The sequence below is a fragment of the Typopeltis vanoorti genome, chromosome 16 (genome assembly GCF_054136105.1).
Source record: "Typopeltis vanoorti isolate ZY-2024b chromosome 16, IOZ_Tvanoo_1.0, whole genome shotgun sequence".
Lineage (NCBI taxonomy): Eukaryota > Metazoa > Arthropoda > Arachnida > Uropygi > Thelyphonidae > Typopeltis > Typopeltis vanoorti.
Genome location: NC_143564.1, coordinates 62,115,607 through 62,136,399, shown reverse-complemented (window position 1 = coordinate 62,136,399; position 20,793 = coordinate 62,115,607). Strand labels below are relative to the sequence as shown.

The window sequence follows — 20,793 nt, the reverse complement described above, 5'->3', positions numbered from 1 at the left end:
AAATTGAAATATTACATATCAAAATCACATTCCTGTTTTGTTTATTTAGATGAGTAAGCAAAAAGATTGCAATAAGAGTACTTGAAAATAAAAATAATAAATTTATAAACATCAAATTAGCACATCTCTGCAACTTTTTATTTTTCCATACATCACTTACCTGGCAAAGAGATTCCAATTCAAATGCTATTTATTTATGAATAGAAGAACTTTATTAAGTTTCTTCTTTAAGTTACTTCAAAATTTTACTGTTCTAGTAGTCAATTTTTCCACTTCATAAAAACAGATGAGCCATCATGATGAATCCTTGCATACTACAGCTAGACTGTGGACACAGGACTGACTACTTATCCTGTTAACCATTAAATGTAAATTAACTCTTCAACATCATGTGTACATTGTATGAGAATTTAAAATGAAATACTGTTAACCAGCACTATGATAAAGATCGTTATAGTGAACCCACTTCATCTAATGAAAAATTCCAGTCAAAGCTTCATAGCACCAACATTATTTCAAAAGAAATTCACTATAGCGAACTTCCACTATAAGAAAATATTCCTTTGGTCCCTAAAAGTTTGTTATAGCAAAATTGATTATAACATATATAATATATACACAATAACAGTAAAGAGACAGACAAAATATAACAAAGCTGCATTTAATAAACCTTTTCCAAGGCAGAGGAAAACACAAAAAGAAACAGATACAGAATAATTTCAACATGTTTATCATACAGAGAAACTATGTATAATTTTAAAAATACAAAACTCTTTTGTAAATTGAGTAAACAGCTGCTAACAGTAAACATATACGAAATATAAATATGTATATAAAATAATCACTTAAGAATAATAAAGCTGCTCTAAAGTTTCATTAAACGGAGATAAAAACACACACACATACATATATATATATAAATATAGGCCAGGAATGTTTGAAAGGAAGATTCTGGTTATAAACCAATATGAAAGCTCAACATCTATCAAAGCTATAGAATGGATTCCTTACAGTTATTACAAATGAATTCAGCTACATAACAGAATTATTAACTACCAAAATGCAGCAATGAATTTTTTTCATTTGAGATTCTTACTGGAATGCTCGTGTGATAACTAAAAGAAAAGTAACAATGTAAAAAGACAGTTTTAGGTGTTCCTTTTTCTTTCTTAAAAAAATCAGTTTTGAAAGAGAGTATGTGTGAAATCAATATAATCATAAGCTCCCGTAACAGTGCGTCCAGTCTTCTGATCAACATATGGTTTCATGCGAGAGACACAGTAATCAGCCATTTCTTTAGTGAGATTCTGAAAAAATATATAAAAGTATATCAGAATTACATTACATAGTATACTTTTTCAACAAATAAATCCAGTTTTATTTAATAGAACTGGCTACAAATTAACAAAAAGCTCCTTTTAGAATACAGATTACCTAAAGACCCACAAATTTCCTTTCCAACCAATAGTTGAAGAAGGTTATTGCTAGTAGAAGATGCTACTGACTTCACATCCTTCAGATTAGCCAAACCATTAACAAAATTTTAACCCTGTTTCCCTAACTTGACACACTTATTATATAAAAAATTTTACCCATTTCACACCTTATATCCAAAATTTAATTGTAAACTGCATTAATTTTATCATGGTCAGTTTAGGCATCACTTCTTTATTCACCAATAAAAACTAAAATAATGGCAAATACTGAAGAAAACTAGATAACAATGAACAATAAGTAGAAGAATATGTATACTTTAGAACAGCGCTTCCCAAACTGTGAGCCGCCGCCACCCCCCTTGGGGCCATTAGTTTTGTTGAGGGAGCCATGAAATAATGAAAACAAATTTAAAATATTTTAATACTAAGTAGATTTTTTTTATCTTAAAAGAAACATGTTTAATTTTTATTATTTATTATTTCTTTTTTGTTATTTTTTATATTTTAATGGAAAAAATCATACATTGGTGTTGGTTCACAAATTTTGCTTCCTGCATATTTCGGCGCTTAATGAATATTAGTAAATATATGCTTATTTATATAAGTTTAATTTCAAAGGTGTTGATAAGAAGCACAGAAAAGCTCACAAATGCAAAATCTTTTGCTCGTTTAAAATGCCAAGTTTTTCGCGCTTTAAATTAATGTTTCATTGCTAGTGTACACAGGCGAAGGCGATGTGTGGGAAAGAAATACACTTGGGGTGTAGGGCGACTGTGCTGATAGCACGGATCACATGCAATTTTTTTTTTTTCATGGGGGCCGTGAAATATTTTAATTTTTCCAAAAGCCTTTACATCCATAAGTTTGGGAAGCACTGCTTTAGAAGACCTTTTAACACTAGGGAAAAAATCATATTAAAAAAAAATAATAATAAAAATTAAACTGAATGGTTTTTAGAAAATGAAAAATATCCTGCATAGTCAAATAAGACTTGATCAAAGACATGGCCAACAGTAAAAATACTGAATAAAATGAGAAATGGCTGTGGAGTTAGATGGGATATCAGCTAGTATATTAAAACAATATGCAAAGGAATTGCATTACCTTTGATTATACTGTTCAATTTAATTCTCAGCTCTGGTAAAGTGCCAAGGGAGTAAAAGGGGGGCAAAATAGTTCCTTTGCATAAAGGAGGCTTCAAGACTGGCACCAAACTAAAGACCAATCAGTAACTCAGGAGTGGTGGTAAAAGTTGGTCAAAGAGAGAATTCAGGAACAAGTGAAGTGGGGAGGAGCAGCATGGCTTGTGAAGGGCAGATCATGATTTGGTAATTTATTAGTTTTTATTTCTAACACAGTGATAGCTAAATTGGATAAAGGGAATGGCTACACAATGATACTGCTAAATTTTGCAAAAGGCATTGACAGGATACCATATGAGACTCTGTTATGCAAAGTGAAATAAATGGGGATGGATGTGAAACTGGTGATATGGATATAAGGGTAGTTGATGGACAGATGCCAAAGAGTAGTATATGGAGGAGCAGAATTGAGGAGAAAGCAGGTGTGCTGTAAGACTCTGTGCTTGAACCACTACTGTTTATTTTGTACATAAATGATATAGGAAATGAAATAAAGGGAAATGTTCAGGTTTTTGCTAATCCAAAAATCTGAACTTTCATTTCATTAGTGTAGAGCAATAGCTAACAAAGGCAATGTAGAAAGTTTGCAGGATTATTTAAATAGTCTGACAGTATTGGCAAAAGATAATGGATGCAACTTAACATACAAAAGTATAAAATTATGCATTTTGATATGAAAAGAAAACTCCATACCATATTATGGAACTGTACTCCAAAAAATTCATGAAGCAAGGGATTCGAGGTGTTGGTAGATAGAGTTGAAGTTCTGAACTTCATATTAATAAGGTAGTTTGTAGGATTACTTTGTTATTGAAGAAAGACATGCTAACAAGCAGAGATAAAGAGGTTATCATCTCTCTTTATAAGGCCTTGGTATTGCTAAATCATTTACTGTGCTCAGGTCTGGTCACCTGTTTTCTTGGAGACGAAGTGGTGGAGAGGATCCAGAGGCAATTGACCAAGATGGTGAGTGGGTCAGTGGAATAGAATGCTCCCTATGATGACAGATTGAGGATCTGTGAGTTGAAAAAGTTGGTTGATAAGCAGAAAAGAGTGAATGTGACAGAAGCATTTAAGTTACCGTAATATAGAACTGATGCAGAGGAAATATTTCAGCAGCCAGCTGAAATATTTCAGGGCGCAGGGGGAATAACTAGGGGTTATCCCTAAAAATTGATTAAGAGTGTGATTGGCAAGGGTGTGAGGACTAGATTTTTCGCTTGGAGAGTGAATGAGTTCTCAGAGTCTGTTGTGATGCTTTGTCTGTCAATAAGTTCAAGGAGAGGTACAACAGAAAATGGTCAAACTGAAGTTATCGCTAAGTTAAAAAAACTTATTATCTCTGCATACCTAGGCTATAGAGTATAACTAAAATCTGCAAACCTGGAGCCCAACTATCAATTTATCTACCTATATACCTTGTGTTATATATTTAGCATTCAACAAAATTATGTGTAAGATATTGTTCTGTATAAAAAATTCTACACAATCCACTTTCATTTAAAGTTCTAGCAGGCAATAATCACTTAGTTAAGCAAACTAAGTGGCCAACATTCTCAAGTGGGGGGGGTCTGGAAATGTCTGATAAAACCTAGAACAAAAATGAAATTAAAGCAAATGATATAACTGCAAGAAGGAACATACAAGGATATAAGAATATAAAGACATAAGTTACCTTCATAACTCTGCTACTAGTATGTTCTTTCTTGTGGTTATATCAGTTGCTTTAATATAATTTTGTTCTAGGTGTTTATTAGAAATTTCCACATCCCCACCCCTCATAGACTAATACCACATTCCTTTTTAAAATGTAACATGACATGCAGAAACTCATACCCAAGATCTATAAGCCATGTCTTAAATCTTTTAAGTTTTAAATTTTAGTGAGACAAGCAGGTCTATAAAAACAGCATGAAGGTGTAGCAATGAGATCCTTACTTTCATCCTCCATCACTAAAATAAACATAAAATATTTAAAACTGTAATCCTGAATAATCAGCTAACCCCCACCCCCTCTTCCCTGCAAATACTCAGAATGGTTAGGGTATATAGTCAATCTTTTTCATTCAGCTCTATAGTCCCTAGGCTCTTTCAGATAGTCTGTAATTTTGTTTGTAATAGTATCTTCACTAGAATTAGTACTACTTTTGAAACAAAAAAAAAAAAAAAAAAAAAAAAAAAAGGTAACTTATAGCTTATCTTCATCATCATGCATATCAAGAATTTAGGCCTAGCATGGCCTGTTTCGGCCATAGAAGTCATCGTTGAATCATTTAAGAGGATGTCCTGGTTTTCTTTTTCCTAATGGCTTGTACTTTAAGGCTTGTTTTGGTAAATCTTTCTGTTTTCATTCTTTGAACATGTTCCATCCATTTATGTTTATATTTTTTAATTTTTTTCTATTACTGGTTCTTGGTTTAATTCTTTCATAATTTCTTCATTTCTTTTGTGATCAAATAGGGTATACTTTGCAGTTTTTCTCATAAACTTCATTTCTGCTGTTGTTAATCTTTGTTTGTCTTTTTGTTTTATTGTCCAGATTTCGCTTCCATACATTAAGACTGGTAGGGCTAATGTATTGTATACTTTTAGTCTGGTTATATAAGTTATAGCTTTTCTTGATTATATCATTACAAGACAATTATTTTGTATATGTTTGGCTTACTATAAATAAAATTGAACTTACTTGCAAATACTACATGTTACATCACATTGCAATCCTGATCAAAAAATAGGCAATTTCTAAAAATTGGCCTCCAGGAGAGTAAGAATTTTGTTCCTGGGACTAGCACTGCATCAAAACAAATGGCTCATAACATCTTGTTAATTTTTATTGCTAACTAACCACTCCTCTCCCATCGTGTTTAAAATTACCATGCCACTTGAGAAAAGCTCTACTAATATATTCCTGAATGATAACAATGCCAACTTCTTTCCTAATATCCTCCATTTTTAATATGATACTGCCACTGATGCCATCTGCTCACCCGTAATCTTTATCAGAACTCTCATATCTATGGTCTCCAGTCTTTGATCAACTTTTTTTTTTAACCAAACTCTCAGATCAAAAGTTAAAACAGGTTTGAACACAGTCTTATATACAGCTAGTTTAGTGTTTTGACTAATTTCTCTCTTATTCCATAACAATTTATTCAGTTTACTTCCAATCATACCAGGTTAATTCTAGTGTCCTTTTCCAAATTTAATTTGCCATCTTTGCTAAAAATTATGCCTAAATAACTGAAATGTTTTACTTGTTCTATAGGTTCTCCATTCAGGATACAGTTGACGATTTCAATGTTTCTGCCTATTTTCATTGTCATTGTCTTTATAATGCTGATTTTCACACCAAATCTATTACAACAGTTATTAAATTTAAGTGGGGAATCCTGTAGACATGTACTAGATTTATTCTGAAGTATAACATCATCTGCATAAAGAACTCAGATTAACATCTCCAATTTTAATATCAGGTTTAATACCACTTTCCTTCATAATGTGATCCATATACATGATGAATAACAGTGGAGATAATGTACACCCTTGTCTCACACCTGATTTAACTTCAAACCATCCTCTTGCACCTCTTCAATTCTAACTGCTGACAGCTCAAATATAGACTAGGTATTGCTTGGTACAATGTCCCATTTACACCATATGAGTGAGCATTTTGAATAGATTTTCTCTTGACACCTTGTCATCTGCCTTTTTTTGCATCTACAAAATTTAAATACACATCCTTGTTATATTCCATTCCTATTCTCAACTGTTTGTTTTAAAGTGAAAATCTGATCCTGGTATCTTCTATTTAGCCTGATTCCAGCTTGTCTTTCTTTCAGCTTCCCTTCCACAAGCCATTTCTCAAGTACACTTGAAGAAACCTTACCAGAAACACTCAGTAGGGAAATTTCACTTTAAATTCTCACATTCAGCTTCATTTTACTTTTTATAGATGGTACTATGAAACACTACTCCAATCATCCAGAATTTGACCCTCTGACCAGGCCTTGTGAATTATGAAGTGTAGCCAATGTAAAACTTCTATGTCATCATATTTGAGCAATTCTGATTGAATATCATCTACTCCAGCTGCCTTTCACCATTTCATATTTTTGATGGCTTTTTCTACTTCAAGTATTGATATGTATTCCCTAATTGCATTTCTAATTAGTATTTTCTACTGCCATGCCATCACTGCTTGTTTTTGTTTAGCAATCTTTAAATGTAATTACTCCAAACATCTAGAATATCTTTATCTTCAGTTTTCATGTCACCTTTATCATGTCTGATTTTTTTTACAGCACTCTTTCTTCCATTTCTAAGCTCTTTCAATAACCTCCAGAATATTTTGGCACTTCCTAATATCCATTTTCTGTGTTCTTACCAAAGTATTCCTATGACTTTTGTTTAGCTAGTTTTACAAAGTGCTTCACTTTCTTACATTTTTCTCTGTATTCTTTAAGAACACAAGCTGATTTACTTGCTAGAATCTTTCAATATGACTTTCTTCCTTCCCTTTCCTTGGCTGCCCCGTTAACTGCTTGAGTTCACCAAAGAGTTCTGATTTTTTTATTCTTGCAGACAACCTCAACCACATGCTCTGACTGAATCAATCATTAATTTCTTCATGTTTTGCCACTGAAATCTATAAGGTTTGGTTCTTGTTTTCAATCTCCTTCAATTTTTCTTTCATGATGTTTGTGTAATGCATCTACAGTGCAACTGTGAAAGCTGCTAAACTTTGATTCATTTTAAAATTTTCTTACACACTCTTCTTTTCAATATGAAATTCAATTTCATCATTCTCAACACTAATTGATGATCACTTCCAATTTCAAATCCACTGTATACTTTTGTGTCCTGAACCAGTGGGAAAACATTTGCTGTCAACAGCAACATTTTTTTTTCATCTTGAAACTATTATTATTTTTTCATCTTGTCTCCATGTGAATTTGTGAACATTTTTATGTTGGAATATGGTGTTGGTAATAACTAGTCTGTGTCCTGAACAGAAATTCAACAGGTACTTGCCACTATTATCAGCTTTGCTCTTTTCTCCATATTTTCCCAAAACATTTCTATATGTCTGGTAATCGTTTTCTACTCTGCTGTTTAGATCTCCAAAAAGGACCAACTTTTCCTTTTTCGTTGTGTCAGTTGCCCTCTTTAATGCCTCAAAAAATTTCTCTACTTCTTTAGCAGAAACTTCTGTGAGACCATAAGCATAAATAAGTCTCATTATCCAGTTCCCTGTTTCTACATTTATATCCCTCTACTTGATATTGCTTGCCATTCAAGAAGATTATCCTCATGTTTAGTGAATTCTATAGTTTTCCCTGATTGTTATTCTTTGTTTCAGTAACACCTATTATGCCAATCCTTCCGCTAGTTTAATTTCTTTCCCACTGATGCTTCTTATACTGGTGTCAATTTGAACTCTGCTAATGTTGAATTAGGATTTGTTCCAGTCACTGACTTTTCATTGTTGATTCCAGTTCACTGATGAAAATAACGGGGGGGGGGGTTGTTTAATCAGGCAACACCTCCAGCCAGCATTAAATTCTGTTATACTGTACCATCATTTTGAATTTATTGTTTAAGCCAATATGAATACATTTTGAAAACAATTTACAGTTCTCTAAATCCCAAACTGCCAGTTTAGCCTTGTTCATTATCTATCCAGATACCAAACAGGGTACACTATGAGAAGGTGAGGATAGACATTAGGTCAAAAGCCCTGGTTAGTTCTCTGCATTTAAAAGACTATGTGGAAATCTTCTCCCATCAGCACCTTCATTCAGAATTTACTCCTTTCTTTAAACATTTTCAGAATTTCCAATTCACTTTTATATTTTCAGAAACTTGGGAAATACTTATTTCCCAAGTTTCAAGTTTGTATTTCCTTGTAAACTTGTCTTAAAGAATTGAGAAAAACTTAACTTTTCTATAATAGCTGTCATTATTTAACTCACTATGGTCAGACAACCAATTCCAGTCTACCATCCAATTTTATAAATATTTCCTCCTTGCAAGGATATTATTATTATTTCATGACACCTCCAAGGAGTTCAAAGACTCATAAGGGAGGGCACCTATTCTACAACTCTCCATCTGTCACCATCATCTACTGCCCATCACCACTAGTATTTTTTTATGTCTGTAAATTGTGCATGTCCTGAACGCCGATTTATCTGTATGCGGGATGAAAAACCCAAGTTTCTGGGAGGAAAAAAAACTCTGCTACCTTCATGAGATCAGCTAACTCACCTTCAATTGAAAAAAAAAAAAAAAACCATATAAAGATTCCTCCTGTCAAAATAAGAATCGAACTTTGGCCATTTCCAATTGAAGGGCACAACATTCTTCCAATTGCACTAAAGAAGCTTTCTGCTGGATGACCAATAAAACTCTCAAAATCCAAAATAAGGCTACCATCTCCCTCTCTCTCTCTGAAAATAACATGCTTTGCACATTCAGATTCTAGAAACCAGTAAAAACAGGTGTGGTATGCAAAAGTCATAGTCAAAACACAATTAAAATCCTTCAAATCTTAGGAATAGTATTAAGGGTATTGGAGAAGTTAGTCAAAGATTAAATTCAGGAATGAGGCAGATAAGAATATGATACTCTATCAATTACCTGATATAATCAATCTCATATAAACAGTAACATTTTGAACATGATTTTTAATAAGATAATGTTTCTTCTTCAACCGATGTATGAAATGAAAACTAGTGTGCTGGAGTGATTCAGCAAGAATAAACTTTACATGTGTGCAACAAAAATTAAACGTAAAGGTAAACTATTATTATTATTCAGAACTTCTATTGGATAATGAGACTTATCACAAAACTTCACTTTAGATGCCACAAAGTCTATCATATCATTGCTTAAAGTCATTACTGTCTGTATTCTCACCACTTTCACAAGCAATACATTCTATGCATCTATCAGTCTAATGAAAAAAATCTACTCACTCTCTTACTCACCATACCCTTATGCAGCTTCCAGTGATGCAACTTAGTTGTTCTACCATTTCAAAAACTGCTTTAGTGTCCATCCAGTAAATATCTCTCAACAGCTTAAGTATCTCAATTATATCACCCCTTTGTGTTCTAACTACTAAAGTGCAGATTACTGTCCTCAGTCTATATGCACAACTAATAATCCACAGTCCTGATATATATATATGTATATATGTAGAAAGTATTTTACCTTGGGTATAATAAATGTTAAAGATACCAAGCTATTTTAAACCTGGTTTTACTCCATTTCCCAAGTAAGCAAACAGACAAACAAGTCAAGTTTGCACCCTGCAAGTGTTGCAAGTCTAGCTGACCCTACACGTAGTGCAAGACTATGTGTAGGGTCAGTAAAATACTTAAATAAGGTTAAAACACCTTATGGTAACTTGTTCTGGTAAAATACTTATAAGCTCTGTATTACTAAAATCTTGGTATTTCTAGCCTGGCTCCCACTGATGAGACCTCAAAAAAGGTCGAAACTGGTCTGGGTAGTGGCCCCTTGCCTTTAATACAAAGCATCATACATCTCCTCCAGGAGATGTGCTTTGCATTAAGGGTAAATATTAAGATTAGTGATCAGAGCTTATTCTACTTTTACCATGAGTTGCCTTGGTCTTGCACTACGTGTAGGGTCAGCTAGACTTGCAACACTTACAGGTGCAAACTTGACTTGTTTGTCTGTTTGCTTACTTGGGAAATGGAGTAAAACCAGGTTTAAAATAGCTTGGTATCTTTAACATATATATATATATATATATATATATATATATATATATATATATATATTTTTTTTTTTACCTACTTTTGTACTCTAAAATTTCTTCATCCCTTCCAAATCTTAGTGATGAAATCTGAGCACAACAGTCTAGATGTGGTCTGATAATGGCTTATACAATGGAAATGCCATACTTTTATCTGTGTTAGTCATTATCCTTTCTCAGTATTGTAGAAATCCTGTGGAATTGCTTCACCATTTTGCAATATATCCCACAAACTCCAAATTTCTATCCATCATCACCACTCCAAGATTCCCTATCTTCTTTGCTTTTTCCATTACATTTAATGAAGCATTGTTTTTAATTTTAGGGAAAGATGGGCAATAACCCCACTTATTGCCTATCTTTTGCACTTACTGAAATCATCCTGAAGAACCATAACACTGCTACTGTTGCTAATACTCCTTAATAGCATCACATCATCTGCATACTTTGATGCCATCCAGTGACAAAAATCATAAAGAATGAATAGTAATGCTAATAATGAACCTGTGGACTCCACTTATAACCTTCCTTCTCCGTCATACCTCTCCATATACAGTACAGTACAACTATATGATATCAAACGGCAAACTACCAATCCAATAATATATTCTGATATCTACCTAAACCCACATGTTGCAACATAAATATCATACAGACAACTCTCACTAAAGTAAACTTATAAGGAGCACAGAAATAATTTGTTATAGTGAACAGTCTGCTATAGTGCATTTTCTTTAGCATTGTGCTTATAGCATCTCTCTTTGGTAGTTTGCTATAATGAGAATGGATGGTACATGCATTTCCTTCATCAACCCCTTAGGAAATCCCTGCTGACCTCCATAAATAATATAGCCCTCATCTGTACAATTATGTATATAAGCTCTTTGATTTTGCAAAATCTTAACAACCAGTGAACAAATAGGAACTGGTTAATGCCTCACATTTTATCACTGTTCTTGTACAATCCTATCTTTAATCTTATCCTCCTTCTGCTATATAAGGACCTTCCACTATTTATGGACTTCTAAGGATTTAATAAGACTTTCATTAATCAGCTGGATTAATGGCATTGTCAGTTCCTTAGCATATTCCCTTAACACATCTTGCAAAATCTCATTCAGTCACTAACTGCATCTCTCATCTACTCATCAAGGAATGAATTCCAATCCTTAGGTTTCTCACAAGTTTACCAGAATCTGTACTCTTTAGTTGCAAACTTTCTCATTTAGCAGCACAGATGATTTCATGATTAAAAAACACAAAAGATTACATACAATTTTACATTACAGCCACTCAGGTCTTACTGATCCAATCATTTTACTTTAGAGAAGCAAGTATAAATTTAGCAATATAAATGCAATGTTTTTCCCACTTAACATGGTTTTCATAAGACCATATCTGACTACTGTACTTGGATATGGTCACTTGGTTCAAGGTGATGAGAAGATAAAAGATCCAACAATGGGTGATCATGATGTTTATGACCTATGGAATTGTCCAAATAAGGACAAATTTATGGAATGTGATGTTCAACATTTGGTAACAGACAGAAAAAAGGAGATATGATCAACACATAACAGATGGTAATGTGATCTTAGAGTGTAGACAAAAGTGATATTTTGCAGATCATGAGAAGTGGGGGGGGGGGAGAACTCAGGGTCATCTCTGGAAACGAGTAAAAATATAATTCAAAAGAATAAGAGATCCAGGTTCTTCTCATTGTATGAGGTAAGCATGTGAAATGAATGCCAGTGCATCATCATTGAATGTTAAAAAAAAATAAATAAAAATAGATATTTAGGTAGAGTAACTTGTAAGGGGTCCTCCTTCAGTGAGTCTTTGACTCCTGGAAAGCTTGCATAATAATAATGATTGAAAGACTTATGAATCTGCTTCTGCACTCACGAACTACTATAACTTCAACCAGTTTAACCATGTGAAACTACCACACATCTGGGAGACTTATCCTTAGACTTTGATCCTAATCATACCCACTAGGTGGTATTCTTTAGAATTGTAGAACTTGATTCTCTTATTGTGCTTCAGTCTTTCTTACCTATATCACGCCTGCAAATATCTGTAATAATAGTGTCTCTAATAATGATGCCAATTTGACAATGCAAAATATTGGAAATAACAGAAAATACATATTTTTTTTACTTAGATTATACACATTGACATCTGTTTTCTAAAATACCAATGTGAGTGATAATCAATATAGTGTATAAGCTTGCATACAAAACAGGTTTTAGTAATGCAAAAACAGATAAGCTTATGCTTCTGTAGGAGGCCTTTCATGTAATAGATATTTTGGAAGAATCAGCAGCAACAAGAATTTTGCAATTATTTCAGATTAGTGGATTCAACGAGTTTTCAAAGATTTAAGGACCTCCTTTGTCTAGTATTCATCATTAGATTTGGATTAGTATAGAGAGCAAGTCTATCACTTTCTTAGAGAATAAAAATGACATTGTGATATGATCCTTCTAAGATATGCAGGTTATATATATATATATATATATATATTTCCTCCATTCTCTCTATAGATCTAAGATATATTCATTTTTCCTCAGAGTTCAGGGTTGCCATTTATGATGCCTATGTTGTTGTTGGTGCTTTTATGGTAACAGATATCAAGATAGCAGATTTATTGATATGATGTCCTACAGAGTATGAGCTGAGAAGATAATGGATATTAGCCATAACAGATGTTTTTTTTTTTTTTTTTAAAAATAAATAAATAATAACAGTTGGATGCTTTTTGAGAGTTTTGAAGCTATTTTCTCTTCTTAGTAGGAAGACTTAGCTTTCTGGTACATTCATCATCAAATTCCTGCTACATGCCCTTAAGAGGGTGTTCAAGGATGCTATGGTAGTACTACATTAAAAGTTTACTACAAACTTACTATTGACAAGTTTCCTCCCATTAATCTCTTATCTGTCAGGCCTACAATATTGTCAGATCTTATATTTCAGTCTTCTAAGGCACTTCTTACCATATAAATTCACCTAAATTTTGGTCTTCCTATGTGCCTTTTTCCAGATATTATCACTGTGTTGATAACCTTTCCATTTCCTGTTTAAGTGACCTATCTCAACTGATATAGCCATTCTTCGCTCTCTAATTTTTCTCAGAACTTTCACATTTGTGATCTCCAGAATCTGATCAACTGTTTCACTTCTAATCCAGCTCTTATATCCATAAGTTAAAACTGATTTGAACATTGCTTGTTATACAATAACTTTAGTGTTTCAACTAATTTTTCTCTTATTCCATATAAATCTATTCATTGATTCCCTACTTATACTAGATATATTCTGTTGCCAATTACCATACAGGTATCCCTCAATTAATGCAGTACATTAATCCCTCAATGTTACCAGGTATCAAAATTGCGTTAATCAAATATAATAATCAATGGTAAAAAGTACAATTCGTCCATGATCGATTACTGTATTAATAGTTCGTTTTATATGGTACTCTTTTAGGAAAGATAAAAAATGAATGCAAAGTAAATGTTTAATAAATACTTGTACCTACATTAGTTACTGCAATTTTTTTTATCAAAAGAAGTTATCATTATCAAAAATCGTTTGAACAATTTTAGTTTTTTTTCTTATTGGCAAAAATTCTACGATAACAAGCAAAATGATTCTCCAGACCTTAGCAAACAAGCATTCTTCAATTAACATCTAGATCCATATCCATTACTTGCTGCTTTCCCGTTGTTGTTTCTACTGCCCTTGAGAATGTCTTTTTAAAAAAATAGGCTTTGAAGGTTGCAATGACGTCCATATCCATAAGTTGTTGCAATGATGTTGTATTTGGTAGGGAAAATAAAACTTTCACATTCTCACACAGATCAGTAAGAGAATTTGAATGACCAGGTGCATTATCTAAAAGCAAAAGAGCTTTGAAAGCTAAGTTATTTCTCTTGCAATAAGCTTCAACTGCCGGGCAAAATAAGACTTAAACCAATCTTCGAATAGACTTTGGGTAACCCAAGCCTTCTGATTCACCCGCCAAATTACAGATAAAGAGTTCTTGTTACATCCTTTTAAAGCCCTTGCATTCTGAGTTCGACAGACAAGCAGCAGATTCAATTCAAAATCTCCATTAGCATTCCCTCCAAGCATAACAGTTAAGCAATCTTTTGGTACTTTATAGCCAGGTGGTGCTGCTTCTTTTTTTGGATATAAAAGTTCTAGATGGCATATTTTTCCAATAGAGGCCAGTTTCATCACACTGAAAATTTGGCAGTAATCTTAATCATTTTCTTCAATAATTTTCTGCAGCTCAGCAGGAATGTAGATGCAGCATCTTCATCAACACTTGCAGCTTCACCTGTTACCTTCACATTCTTTAAATCCAGCCCTAGATTTATAATTTTTAAGCCAGCCTTTGCTAGCTGTGAATTTTGAATTGTCTTCTTTGTATTTAGTCTCTTTAAGTCTTAGAGCTTAAAACATGCTTAGAGCTTTAGGCGTGATATTATAGGCACTAATTGGAATTATCTTTTGATTGCAGTCTTCCAGCCAAATATTCAACAGACCTTCCATTTCAACCATTATAGTAGTCCGGTTACATGTGCATTGCATCTGTAAAAAGGGAAATAAAACTGAATCTGGGAATTATAGAGAAATTTCTGTACTGAGTGTGTGTGTGTGCCCTGGGTAAGATTTATGCAACTATATTTGAGAAGAGGTTAAGAAAAATTGTATAAAAGAAACTTGGAGGAAAGCCAAGTTCAGGTCAAATTGTCAAGAATAGAAAAGAATAGATGGTTGTCAAGAATAGATGAGAAACCATGGAAATATACAAGTAACAAGAATCTGCATTTAAGTTACATAGATTTGCAAATGATATGTGATGTGTTACCAAGAGAAAAATCATTCAAAATTGTGCATTATATTGTGTAAATGAATAGTATGTTTATATTGAACAATACATAGTCTAAATTAAGTCAGCAGTTAGAATGGAAAGAGTTACAGGAAGATGGTTTGATGTAAAATCAGATGTGAGACAAAGGTGTACTCTTGCTTCCCTATTTTTTATCATCTGTTAGAATCATTGTGAAGTGGCATTAATGCTGATATCAGAATTCAAAATATTGAACATGGTACTTTATGCCGATGATGATATCATCATCATCAAATTCCTGCCATGTACCCTCAAGGGGTGTACAGGATATGATAGTACTACATGAAAAAAATTACATCATTATTAATTTCCTATCTACAATTTTCCTCCAAATCAGTCTGTTACTTGTCAAGACTCCAACATTATCAGATCTTATATTTCTATCGTCTAAAGCACTTTGTACCGTATCAATCCACCTATATCTTGGTCTTCCTCTGGGTCGTTTTGCTGCCAACCTGGCAGAGAACACTTGTTTTGCTAATCTTTCCTCGCCCATTCTGTTTAAGTGACCATACCACCTGAGATTAGCCCTGCTAACGCATTCCTGGATGCTGACAATGTCAAGTTCTTTCCTAATATCCTCGTTTTTAATATGATACTGCCATTGATGCCATCTGTTCATGCCTATAATCTTTCTCAGGACTCTCATATCTGTGGTCTCTAGTCTTTGGTCAAGTGTTTTACTTCTGACCCAGCTCTCAGATCCATAAGTTAAAACTGGTTTGAACACTGTCTTGTATACAGCTAATTTAGTGTTCCGACTAATTTCTCTCTTATTCCATATGAATTTATTCAATTGACTTCCTACCATACCAGCTTTGCTGATTCTGTTGTCTATTTCTATATTTAATTTACCATCTTCAGTAAAAATCGTGCCTAAGTAGCTGAAATGTTTTACTTGTTCCACAGGTTCTCCATTCACAACACAGTTGACATTTTCAATGATTCTGCCTATTTTCATTGTCTTTGTCTTTTTATTGCTGACCTTCATACCATATCTAGTACAACAGCTATTCAATTTAGTCAGAGAATCTTGCAGACTTGTAGCGGATTTATTTAGAAGTATAACATCATCCGCATAAAGCAAAGAGCTGACATTAACATCTCCAATTTTGATATCAGGTTTAATACCACTTTCCTTCATAATGTGATCCATATAGATAATGAATAACAGAAGGGATAATGTACATCCTTGTCTCACACCAGATTTAACATTAAACCATCTTCCTGTACTTCCTTCAATTCTAACTGCTGACTTACAACTCAAATAAAGACTAAGTATTGCTTGATATAATGCTCCATTGACACCATATAACTGCAGCGTATTGAATAGCTTCTCTCTTGGCACCTTGTCATATGCCTTTTCCAGATCGACAAAACTTAAATACAGATCTTTGTTATATTCCCATGCTTTCTCGACTATTTGTCGTAAAGTGAAGATCTGATCCTGACAGCCTCTATTTGGCCTGAATCCAGCTTGTTCTTCACCAAGCTTTTCTTCCACAATTCTTCTCAACCGTTTCTCAAGTATACTGGCATAGATCTTGCCAGGAACACTCAGTAGGGAAATACCTCTGTAATTCTCACATTCAGTTTTATTTCCCTTTTTATATATGGGTACTATGAGAGCTCTACTCCAATCATCGGGAATTCGTCCCTCTGTCCAGGCTTTCTGAACTATGCAGTGCAGCCACTGTAAGACTCTTATACCACCATACTTCAGCATTTCTGGTCGAATATCATCTACTCCTGCTGCCTTTCCACATTTCAAGCCTTTGATGGCTTTTTCTACTTCAAGTATGGATATGTATTCCTGACTGCATGCCTGGTCAGCATTTTTTACCACTGTGCTGTCATCACTGCTTGTTTCATTTAGCAGTTTTTCAAAGTAATTACTCCATACTTCAAGGATATCTTTTTCTCCCGTTTTCATGTCACCTTTATCATCTCTAATTCCTTTTACAGCACTCTTTCCTCCATTCTTAAGCTTCTTCAACAACCTCCAGAATATTTTGCCACCTTCTTGATATTTATTTTCTATATTCTTGCCAAAGTCTTCTCATGACTTTTGTTTACCTAGTGTTTACCTAGTTTTTACAGTGTTTAGCATTCTTGCATTTGTCTCTATATTCTCTAAGAGCACAAGCTGACTTATTTGACAGGAACTTTTGGTATGCTTTCTTCTTTTCCTTCACTGCCTCTTTAACTTCCTGTGTCCACCAGGGAGTTCTGATTTTTTTATCCTTACAGACAACCTCACCACATGCCTCTCTGGCAGAATCAATCAATGTTTTCTTCAGAGTTTGCCACTGAATCTCCAAGGTTTGATTCCTGTTCTCAAACTCTTCCATTTTTTCTTCAATAATCTTTGTGTATTTCAGTCTACAGCTCACATCTGAGAGCTGCTCAACTTTTATTCGCTTTAAAACTTTCTTACATGTTATTCTTTTAAATATGAAATTCAATTTTATCCTGCTCAAGACTAAATAGTGATCACTTCCAATTTCAAATCCTCTGTACACTCTAGTGTCCTGCACCAGGGAGAAAACATCACTATCAACAATAACATAGTCAATGAGACTTTTCTTATTCCTAGCCTCTTCTCTCCATGTGAATTTGTGCACATTTTTATGTTGGAACATGGTGTTAGTAATAACCAGTCCATGTCCTGAGCAGAAATCCAACAGATATTTGCCATTATTATTAGCTTTGCTCTTTTCTCCAAATTTTCCCAAAATATTTTTGTATGTCTCACAATCATTGATGATATACTCTTATAAATCTAGTACAAGTCTGCAGGAATCCTTAACTTAATAGAATAACTGCCATGACAAATTTGATATAAAAATTATCAATAAAAAGACTGACTATGAAAATAGGTAGAACATTGAAAACATCATGATCTGCATCCTGAATAGATAACCTATAAAAGAAGTAAAACATTTCATCTATATATAGGTTGGTCGATTGGTAGAGCCTCTGCTATAACGGCTTGCAAAAAGTTAAGCAAGTTTGAGTGCGGTTAGTAGTTAGAAGGACACAATCATTCGATGGTGTTGGCACATTCTCCCTCGATGAGTCTTTGGACTCCCTGGAGGTGTCACATAACAATAATAATAATAATAATATGCACAATTTTGGAGTGAGAAGGCAAATTAAATACAGGTTTTCCTTGCTTAACGTGGGATTTGGTTAAAGTGCCGAAATTAATTGCGACAATCCCTTTATATATGCGACAAGAATTTTAATTAATGTGCCTTTAAGTTTACTACGCAAAAACATGCAAGCCTCGTGGCGTGAGCATGATGACGTCATTCCTCCCACGCAGCCGTGCTCCCAGAGCCTAAGTGCCAGCCAGTTACTTCACCAGCATTAAGAGTAGGTGTATTACAAGCTCCAGTTGTTTTGCTATACGTATTTACAAATTACGTTCTTCGTAAATTTTACAGCCCATTAATCATGTCAAAGAATAAGTCCCACAACTGCGTCATTTAGTGAAAAAAAAAGAGGAAAGTAATTACCTTAGATACAAAACTTGATATAATTAAAAGATTTAAACGGGGTGAAAGTAAAAGTAAGATCCAAAGTGAATTGAGAGTCCTGCATCAATCATAAGGAATTTGACCTTCTGCATTATGCAGTAAAGCCATTAAGCATTTGATCACATATCCTCCATATTTCTGATCAAACATCATCCACTTCACATTTGAGGCTTTTGATGGCTTTTTAACCTCTATTATCGATTTGTTCTTGTGACTGTATTCCTCTCGAATATTTTCTACTGTTTATCACTTCTTGTTTAAGTTAGCAATTTTTCAATGTAATTACTTTGGACATCAAGAATATCTTTATTTTCAGGTTTCATGTCACCTTTATCATCTTTGATTCCTTTTGCAATACAACTTCCTCCATTTTTAAGCTTTTTCAATAGCCTCCATAACATTTTGCCATCTTTCTAATATTTAGCTTCTATATTCTTACCAAATTCTTACCATGGTTTCTGTTTAACTAACTTTTTCTCTGTGTTCTCTCAGAGCAGATGCTGACTTACTTCATGGGAACTTTTGATTTGCTTTCTTCTTTTCCATGAATGCCCCTTTTAACTTCTCGAGTTCATATGGAGTTCCGATTTTCTATTTTTACAGATGACTTCACTATGTTCCTGTATGTGTGAATCAATGAATTTTTTCCTTCAGAATCTGCCACTGATTCTCCAAAATTGTTTCTTGCTCTCAAATGTTGTCATTTTTTCTTGAATAATATTTGAGACTATAGTTTAACTTTAAAAGCTGCTCAACTTTGATTGTTTTTAAAACTTTCTCACACATTTTTCTTTCATTATCATCATCAAATTTCTGATACTTATCCTCAGAGGGTATACAGGATGTTATAATGGTACTGCATGAAAAGTTTACATAATTTCCTATCAAGATTTTTCCTCCAAATTCATCTCTCATCTGTTAGGACTCCAATACTGTCAGATGCTATATTTCAGTCTTCTAAAGCACTGTATCAATTCTACCTACACCTTGGTCTTCCTCAGTGTCTTACCTGCAATGACTAGTCCATGTCCAGAATAGAAATCAAACAAGCTTACTATTATTATTAGTTTTAGTTTTGCTCTCTCCAAATTCATCTAGAACATCAAGAAGATTTCATTTTTGCATTATGCTCCTGCAAGAGCAATATTTTACTAAGTGTTATGGAATTTATACCTATAGATGCTGCCTGGTGGAATGGTTGAGAATGCTTTTTTACTGCCATCGCTACCAGAAGATATCTGAAATGATGCTATGGAATTTTTGAGGAACTTTCCAATCTCTCTAAATCTTTCAGGATAAAAAAATTCTGACATTTCTCAATGGAATATTTGCATCTTAAAGTGAATAAATAAGAATTGAGATAATTAATTCTGTCACTGTCTTTTATATTTGTACTTTTTAAGTTCTGGTTGGGGCCTTGTGAGAAGTTTGTTCCTAGTGAATCTGAGAGAGCAGAATTCATCACTGTTTTGTTTTACATAAAAATTATATCTGTAAAATATTTAGATAAAATATTATATATATATATATAATTTTGTTTTTATTAAACCAAAATAAAAAATAAAATTATTTACATAACATACCTCAGGTCTTTTTCTCATTCTTACAGGAAAAAAAAATATTTTAAAAATTCTTTGGTATCAGAGAACCACAGATCCAATTACAGTGTTTAAAAACTGGCTTCATTATATCAATTTTGATTTAAAACAGTAAACATCAATGTTCTGACTACCAATTTGTGTTTGTTGAATAATGACATATAAATGAAAGGCAGTCAATCCACACTGCAACAAAAAATTGTAGGAAACACAGGAATAATTTGTTATAGAAGTACTTTGTTATAACAAAATTCTTTTAGTGTAATGAAGTTTAGAGACTTTTCAGTGGTTTGTTATATGATACATGAAAACTAAGCATTATGTACATATTATTTGTACATAGTAGATCTCAATGCACTATGACTACA

The 20,793-nt window shown here is 33.4% G+C and overlaps 1 protein-coding gene across 1 annotated transcript in view; it reads right to left on the bottom strand.

Moving 5' to 3' along the window:
• Positions 1-642: 642 nt before the first annotated feature.
• alpha-Spec (alpha spectrin) overlaps positions 643-20,793 on the bottom strand; it is a 509,808-nt gene continuing 489,657 nt past the window's right edge. The window contains exon 50 of the mRNA XM_090406229.1: positions 643-1,307. Coding sequence (XP_090262355.1) covers positions 1,179-1,307 — 129 coding nt within the window. The 3' untranslated portion in view covers positions 643-1,178. The remainder of the gene's footprint in view (positions 1,308-20,793) is intronic.